This window comes from Poeciliopsis prolifica, unplaced genomic scaffold (genome assembly GCF_027474105.1).
Source record: "Poeciliopsis prolifica strain line A6 unplaced genomic scaffold, Auburn_PproV2 SCAFFOLD170, whole genome shotgun sequence".
In the NCBI taxonomy this organism is placed as follows: domain Eukaryota; kingdom Metazoa; phylum Chordata; class Actinopteri; order Cyprinodontiformes; family Poeciliidae; genus Poeciliopsis; species Poeciliopsis prolifica.
Window position 1 is genome coordinate 27,480 of NW_026562545.1, and position 8,902 is coordinate 36,381.

General features: G+C 51.7%; 1 protein-coding gene across 1 annotated transcript; it reads right to left on the minus strand.

Annotated features, from left to right (window-relative positions):
- Nucleotides 1-1,446: 1,446 nt before the first annotated feature.
- Nucleotides 1,447-7,414, minus strand: LOC129356428 (transmembrane protein 178A-like). Its single transcript, XM_055026010.1, has 4 exons — nucleotides 6,895-7,414; nucleotides 5,863-5,976; nucleotides 3,893-4,030; nucleotides 1,447-3,559 (listed from the first exon to the last, which is right to left on the minus strand). Exons 1-4 carry the CDS (start codon nucleotides 7,382-7,384, stop codon nucleotides 3,318-3,320), a joined length of 984 nt encoding a protein of 327 aa, XP_054881985.1. The 5' UTR covers nucleotides 7,385-7,414; the 3' UTR covers nucleotides 1,447-3,317.
- Between the last annotated feature and the right edge of the window lie 1,488 nt (nucleotides 7,415-8,902).

Below are 8,902 nucleotides of genomic sequence, written 5' to 3' on the forward strand. Positions count from 1 at the left end.
CAGCGGGAGGAGGCCATGGTGCCGTTAGCCTGTTAGCTGCGGCGCTGCTAGCGGCGCGGATCCCCGGGTTCTCCGGGAAGGCGGCCCGAAGCTGCCGGTGTCCGCCTCTCTGGACCGTACAGGAGCCTCTGGGAGCAGCTGGGGCGGTTCGGTGGACTCGGCTCGGTAACGAGGGGTCTCATAGACGGGGCTCCGATCCTGCAGCTCCTGCTCTGGCAGTGAAAGCCTGACTGGGTCTGGGTCTGGCTGCGGGGTCTGGCTGCGGGGCCCGGCGGGCGGACACTCGCCGACCAAACGGCGGCGGTTGTTGTCACTGTGGCGGTGCGGAACACGGTGCTCTCCTGCGCATGCGCTGTCTGCAGAACACTGACGTACATTGGCGGGTCACTGATGAAGGTTGCACGCGCGGCCGGCCGCGGTACTGCAGTTCGGAACCCTCGGTTCGTTTGGTACCGAGCCGCGGCTCCCAGTTCACCAGTAAAGTTTTCGGGTCTGAATGTTTCATCTCTCCTTCTGCAGCCCTGACAAACTCATCTGATTACATACCAAGGAGATGGAGATTTTCCAGGATTTCAATGTTGCCCTTCAGAGTCTCCGGACCGCATGGAAGCTATGGTGGGCCGGATTTGGCCCCCGGCCTGGATTTGGCTGCAGCCACATGGCAGTGAGAGAGCTAACCTTGAGTTCAGTGAATCTTCATCAAACTGAAACAACCTGACAGTCGGTTCTCCGTCAGGTCTCCGTCAGGTGTCCATCAGGTGTCCATCAGGTCTCCGTCAGGTCTCCATCAGGTGTCCATCAGGTCTCCGTCAGGTGTCCATCAGGTCTCCATCAGGTCTCCGTCAGGTGTCCATCAGGTGTCCATCAGGTCTCCGTCAGGTGTCCATCAGGTCTCCGTCAGGTGTCCATCAGGTCTCCATCAGGTCTCCGTCAGGTGTCCATCAGGTCTCCGTCAGGTGTCCATCAGGTCTCCATCAGGTCTCCGTCAGGTCTCCATCAGGTGTCCATCAGGTCTCCGTCAGGTGTCCATCAGGTCTCCATCAGGTCTCCGTCAGGTGTCCATCAGGTCTCCGTCAGGTGTCCATCAGGTGTCCATCAGGTCTCCATCAGGTCTCTCTGGATGTAGCAGCAGATGGTCTCGGCGTCAGACCGGTTCTCCTGTCTGTGATTCGGTTTCCACAGCAGAGAGAGGAAGAGTCGGTGCTCATCATCCTCACAGCATCTTCTAGAAACCATGTTTCTCTGAATGACTTCATACATTTGCTGGCCCAACCAGAACCCGACCTTCTGCAACGCTGCCATGAGAAACTGAAAAGACGCAAAAGCAAAGTGAAGAACCGGTCCGGTCAAACGGCATCTGAAGGTCAAACGGCATCTGAAGGTCAGAGGGCATCTGAAGGTCAGAGGCAGTTACTCAGTTTAGGTGCAAGAAACAGAGACACACAGTCACATGGAGGCGTTACATCATTTATTTACAGATAAATCTCAGAATGACATCAGCAGATCCAGAACCCGGTGGGGGACAGCAGAACCCAGCGGGGGCAGCAGAACCCGGCAGGGGACAGCAGAACCCAGCGGGGGGCAGCAGAACCCGGCGGGGGGCAGCAGAACCCGGCAGGGGACAGCAGAACCCAGCGGGGGGCAGCAGAACCCGGCAGGGGGCAGCAGAACCCAGCGGGGGTTTTCGGGTGTTATTAGCACAAGGTTCTGTGGTTCTCTGAGGATCGGTTACTGCTGACATCAACAGGTCAGAGAGTCTCTGGGCAATCGGGTTCTGGAACGGATTCCGTCATGGATCAGGCAGATCCTGGGTGGTCAGTGGACTGAATCCAGTTAAGTTTTTTCTGACCCATAAAGTCTCTGACCTCGAAACTGGTACGGTCCGATTGGTTCCTTCCAGTTTGTGGCTCAGTAGCTGAATGATCAGAACTATCAGAACACAGCTGCAGAATAATACCGGATCAGAACATTTACAGTATTTACATCCAGGCTGTGGTCCAACGTTCACAGAACCAATCTCTGGGCTTCTCCAACCAGAACCAACCAACCCATTGACCCAGTCAGGTCCCAGTTTGCTCACCTTCAGGCCGGGCTGATGGAACCGGACCCGAGCAACGGAATTCTGGACAGGAGCTGCTGAGTTTCAGGTTCGTTCTGCAGGTCCGGTTCTTTAGTAACCAATGGCCCGCTTCAATCTGCAGACTGAAACTTCTGAGCGCGCTCACTGGAGATGTTTGTTTCATCCAATCACATTCACACACCACAGTCCATAAACGTTAACGAGTCGAATTACTGAGTCCAGTAACTCCACAAATTAATGAATCAAATTAACGAGTCCAGAGACGTTAACGAGTCTAGTTAATGAGTCTAGTTAACGAGTTAGTTAACGAGTCAGTTAATGAGTCAGTTAACAAGTCTAGTTAACGGGTCTAGTTAACGAGTTAGTTAACGAGTCAGTTAATGAGTCAGTTAACAAGTCTAGTTAACGGGTCAGTTAACAAGTCTAGTTAACGGGTCTAGTTAACGAGTTAGTTAACGAGTCAGTTAATGAGTCAGTTAACAAGTCTAGTTAACGGGTCTAGTTAACGAGTTAGTTAACGAGTCAGTTAATGAGTCAGTTAACAAGTCTAGTTAACGGGTCAGTTAACAAGTCTAGTTAACGGGTCTAGTTAACGAGTTAGTTAACGAGTCAGTTAATGAGTCAGTTAACAAGTCTAGTTAACGGGTCTAGTTAACGAGTTAGTTAACGAGTCAGTTAATGAGTCAGTTAACAAGTCTAGTTAACGGGTCAGTTAACAAGTCTAGTTAACGGGTCTAGTTAACGAGTTAGTTAACGAGTCAGTTAATGAGTCAGTTAACAAGTCTAGTTAACGGGTCTAGTTAACGAGTTAGTTAACGAGTCAGTTAATGAGTCAGTTAACAAGTCTAGTTAACGGGTCAGTTAACAAGTCTAGTTAAACGGGTCTAGTTAACGAGTCAGTTAACGAGTCTAGTTAACGGGTCTAGAGGTGTTAACAAGCTGTGATTTTTAACAAATCCAGATCTGAGTCGTGGGAAACCCAGTGGAATGAAAAACATTCCTCATCCTCCAAAATAAAAGCTCTCAGGAGAAACTGTGAGGAGCCTCATCTCGTGTGGCCACCCACCTCTGATGTCATAGCTGATCGCCTGAAAATCTGCAGTGGTCAGTATCCAACTGGATTCACTTAACACTTCCTTAGTTTACCTCCACCAGGGGGCGCTACCTACACAAAGGATCCACAGACAGGTGAGTCTGTCCACCTGAGGTCCAAAGTCTCGCTGCCGGTTCCGGCTGATCACACGGAGGATTCTCGGGCCGTTTTGGATCCGAGTGCGCCGGCCCGGCTGAGGAAAGGGAAGGCGGTTCCGAGGCAGCCGGAGGCGACGGTCAGACCCAGGCTGGCCCAGGCACAGCAGATGGACCAGCCGTAGCCGTGGTCCACATCGGACGGGAGGCCGTAGATGAAGGGCGGGTTCCTGGAGAGGTCGTAGGTCACGCTGGCTGCATACGTGCACAGAGAAATGGTGCAGAAGATCCCTGCAGACAGAAGCAATGCTGGGTCAGATCACACAGAGGATCCTGGGTTCTGAAAGCAGAACATGACCCAGTAGCACCTCAGTGGGTCAGAACCTCAGGACTTTCAGCGAATCAAACAGAACCGGGATGCAAACAGAAAGTTCTTCCTCTTGTCTGGAATCACCTGCTGCTGAGCCGCCGTCCGGTTCTGGTTCTTAACAGAACCATGCGTACGATTACACACGCTCCACCGTGTGTAATCGTACGCATGGTTCTGTGTCCGGCCCTGACCGGTCCAGTGACCTTCAGGGTGTGCGGCAGCGCCTGGCTGCCCCAGCAGGGGGCGCCCCCTACCTGCCATCAGGAAGAGCAGGCCGGAGACGTGCTGCGTCAGACTCTCCTCCCAGAAGAAGCCGACCGACGCCACGATGCTCCCGCACAGCAGGACGGCGGCGGCCATTCCCAGGAAGCCGGCCGTGATGCGCCGCAGATCTGAGGACACACACACACACACACACACACACATATAACACACACACACACACACATATAACACACACACACACATATAACACACACACACACACACATATAAACACACACACACACACACATATAACACACACACACATATAACACACACACACACACACACACATATAACACACACACACATATAACACACACACACACATATAACACACACACACACACATATAACACACACACACACACACATATAAACACACACACACACATATAACACACACACACACACATATAACACACACACACACACACATATAAACACACACACACACATATAACACACACACACACACACACACACATATAACACACACACACATATAACACACACACACACACACACACACATATAACACACACACACACATATAACACACACACACCACACATATAACACACACACACACACACACACATATAACACACACACACACATATAACACACACACACACACACATATAACACACACACACACACACACATATAACACACACACACACATATAACACACACACACACATATAACACACACACACACACACACACATATAACACACACACACACACATAATAACACACACACACATATAACACACACACACACACACACACATATAACACACACACACACACATATAACACACACACACACATATAACACACACACACACACACACACATATAACACACACACACACATATAACACACACACACACACACACACATATAACACACACACACACATATAACACACACACACACATATAACACACACACACACACACACACATATAACACACACACACACATATAACACACACACACACACACATATAACACACACACACACACACACATATAACACACACACACACATATAAACACACACACACATATAACACACACACACACACACACACATATAACACACACACACACATATAACACACACACACACACATATAACACACACACACACATATAACACACACACACACACACACACACAGCAGTGAGCATCTGGACCTGCTGCATGAGCAGGCAGGAAGTTCTCAGAGTACCAGGTCCTGGTCCTGGTTCTGGTTCAGGTTCTGGTCCTGGTCCTGGTTCTGGTTCTGGTTCTGGTCCTGGTTCAGGTTCTAGTTCTGGTTCTAGTTCTAGTTCTAGTTCTGGTTCAGGTTCTGGTTCTGGTTCTGGTTCTGGTTCTGGTTCAGGTTCTAGTTCTGGTTCTGGTTCTGGTTCTGGTTCTGGTCCTGGTTCTGGTTCTGGTTCTGGTTCTGGTCTTTAGTTTTCTAATGAGGCTCAGAGATCCATACATTGTTGCCATGGTAACCAGCTTCTGCTCACCCCTTCTGTTACATAACCACTGTAGCATGTTTCCATGGCAACTGGCGACATACAGTAAGGACTAAGGAGCAGCCAATGAGAGGCTGACGCTGAGTGATGTCACTCAGTGACATCAGCCTGCAGGTAACCTTCACATGTGCATGGGTGTCTGTGTGTGTGTCTCTGTGTGTGTGTGTGTGTGTGTGTGTTGTCTCTGTGTGTGTGTGTGTGTCTCTGTGTGTGTGTGTGTGTGTCTCTGTGTGTGTGTGTGTGTGTGTGTGTGTGTGTGTGTGTGTCTGTGTGTGTGTGTCTCTGTGTGTGTGTGTGTGTGTGTGTGTGTGTGTGTGTGTGTGTGTGTGTGTTGTGTGTGTGTGTGTGTGTGTGTGTGTGTGTGTGTGTGTGTGTGTGTGTGTGTGTGTGTGTGTGTGTGTGTGTGTGTGTGCTTACGCAGCAGGTGCCACTCGTCCTGCTGGATGGTCCTGGTCAGGTTCAGAGGGATGTTCCTTAATCTGATTGGCTGAGAGAAGTGGTACTTCACAGCTGTGCAGCGATCTGCGATACCTGCAGACACACAGGTGAGACACATCTGTGATGATGTCATCAAGCAGCAGAAGCTCCCTGATAACCTGCCAACCTTCAGGGTCAGAGTGGCAGGTGCATCATGGGAAACATAGTGATGCGCAGTGGCTCTAAGCTGACTAATGGAGGCTGATGTAATCTGTGGTTCTGGTTCTGCCGGAGCGGGTCACCGCGTTCGGTAGGACCCAGTCTGCTGGTGTCAGGTCAGCAGGACCTTGGTTCTGATCCGTCCTGGCCCACCGCTGTTGGATCGGGTCAGAGCTCAGGATTATCCAGCTGCACGTCTTCAACACCTGGACAGGAACTGGAACCCAGATGGTTCTGGAACCTCCGTCTGGACCGGCCTGTGGGCCGGGCGTTCTTAAAAGGGTTCTACAGGAGTCTGACCGGGATCAGATCCAGAACCTGAACAAACCATCCAACCAGGGGAAAGCTGCAGCTGGTGAATCCAAAACCACCAGGGAGAACCAGAACCAGAACCAGAACCAGAACCAGAACTAGCTCTCAACTGCTGTCACCATGGACAGGTTGCCAGTCCCACCAGTCCTCCCAGTTCACTGGTACCAGCAGGTACTGGGTTGAGTTTAAACTGAGCTTCTTCTCACTCCAGTTCAATTCAACACACAGATTGATGAGGCGATGACATCATCAGGTGACCTTTGACATCCTCTCGGTCAGCGTTCTGTTCTATCCCCTCCTGTGATGTCATCAGGGGTCACGCCTTCAGGAAGCTCAGGTGTCTGAACGGAACATCCGCAGAGCAGATCACGTGATGAAGCATTCCCACCCATCCGTGGTGCATTTATTAGTGTGTGTGTGTGTGTGTGTGTGTGTGTGTGTGTGTGTGTGTTTGTGTGTGTGTGTGTGTGTGTGTGTGTGTGTGTGTGCGGGCTCACGCACCCCGGTCGATCAGCTTGTCGATGTCCGGGTCCAGTCCCTTGAAGTAGCACTTCCTCCAGAGGCCGGAGTGCGTGGAGAACAGCGGCCTGCCGCACTCCGTCTCCAGGATGCCCATCCCCAGGATGGCCCGCCAGTTCTCCAGCAGCTCCTCCTCCCTGCTGCCCACATGCACGGGCTTCATCAGCGCCACGTCCCGCTGCCGGGCCGCGGCGCCGCCGGTGTCCACCAGCGGCAGGTGGTAGATGGGCATCTCCCGGTTCTTCTGGTCGTTGGAGTCGGAACCGTCGCAGTTCTGCTTGTGCCTGCGGGTGTCGGTCTGGTACCAGTGGTCGGTGGAGATGGCGGTGACCAGCAGCAGCAGGGACAGCGAGCTGAGCGCCAGGCTCACCGCGGACACCTTCACCGTGATGGGCCGCGCTCTCTCCATGGCCGGCAGCTGGACCGAACCGGCGGCGGTTCTGCTTTCTGCGCGGGTTCCGTTACTGGACATGCTGAGCTGCCATCCTCCTCCTCCATCAGCTGTTCCGTTTGCCCTGGTTAGCGCGTTGTCATGCCGACTGGCCTCTGAGCTGCGTCAAGGTGCGTGCAGGTGGGCTGCTGCACCGGAAGCCGGCCCTTCACAATAAAAGTCCAGCGTCATTCTTGTTCTCGAAACCTCCAGTGACTCTCTTCCTGCTGGCGTCAAAGAACCGAAGTGAACTTTGACCTACACCGTCTGACGTCATCAGCAGGTCCTAACCACCTGCTGGTTCGGAGACCAGAACGACAGACCCTCTGATTACGCAACATCTGTTCAATTAATCTGGATTATTCCCATCATTATTGAATTCTTGAAAGAGGAAATATTTTCATAACGTCTGCATTAAGTTATAAAGTTATAATATCCACCCTGAACCCAAAACTGCTTTATGTTTATCCAACATAAACCAGTTTCAACTATTTTATGATGAAACTAGAAGAGATTATAACTCAGGAGCTCAAGTCCAACTCCAGCCCACTGCCCTGAGACCGGCCTAGTCAAAGGCCGAATTTATGCATATGAACACAGACTGGACTGGAGAACTGGGTCGGACTCTCCACCCCAGAACTCAACTGGTTCCAGTCTAACCTGAAGAACTGGAATTTTGTCTAAATCAAGAGGTCAGAGGTCACCCCAAGGCTCCATCCTACGACCCTGTGATTCAATGTCTGTCAGCCTCCAATGGTTCAGGTGACAACAGGAAATAAGACCGGTCACCATGACCATGCAGATGCTACAGCTCCAGTTTATGGGGTTAGGGTCACCATGTGACCTATGACCTCATCAAAGGTCTGCTGGTGACCTCAGCATGAACAGAGAAATGTGTGGATAACCAGGAAGATCCAATTCTGCACCTCCCGGTTCTGCACCACCCGGTTCTGCACCACCCGGTTCTACACCACCCAGTTCTGCACCACCCGGTTCTGCACCACCCAGTTCTACACCACCCGGTTCTACACCACCCAGTTCTGCACCACCCGGTTCTGCACCACCCAGTTCTGCACCACCCGGTTCTACACCACCCAGTTCTGCACCACCCAGTTCTGCACCACCCCTGCACCACCCGGTTCTACACCACCCGGTTCTGCACCACCCAGTTCTACACCACCCGGTTCTACACCACCCAGTTCTGCACCACCCGGTTCTGCACCACCCAGTTCTGCACCACCCGGTTCTACACCACCCAGTTCTGCACCACCCAGTTCTGCACCACCCAGTTCTGCACCACCCGGTTCTACACCACCCAGTTCTGCACCACCCAGTTCTACACCACCCGGTTCTACACCACCCAGTTCTACACCACCCGGTTCTACACCACCCGGTTCTACACCACCCAGTTCTACACCACCCGGTTCTACACCACCCAGTTCTGCACCACCCAGTTCTGCACCACCCAGTTCTGATTTTAGGTAAATTGAAAATGTTATGAAATATTTGTTGCTTCATAAACTTTTATAATGTTCTTCCCTTCAAGGCTTTTATGTGCTT

Excerpts from the sequence above, each read along its gene's own strand:
- LOC129356428 (XM_055026010.1), bottom strand. The coding sequence starts at position 7,384 with ATGTCCAGTAACGGAACCCGCGCAGAAAGCAGAACCGCCGCCGGTTCG. Across the intron at positions 5,977-6,894 it reads CGACAAGCTGATCGACCGGG|GTATCGCAGATCGCTGCACA; the intron begins GTGCGTGAGCCC and ends GTGTGTCTGCAG. Across the intron at positions 3,560-3,892 it reads CCTGCTCTTCCTGATGGCAG|GGATCTTCTGCACCATTTCT; the intron begins GTAGGGGGCGCC and ends TTCTGTCTGCAG.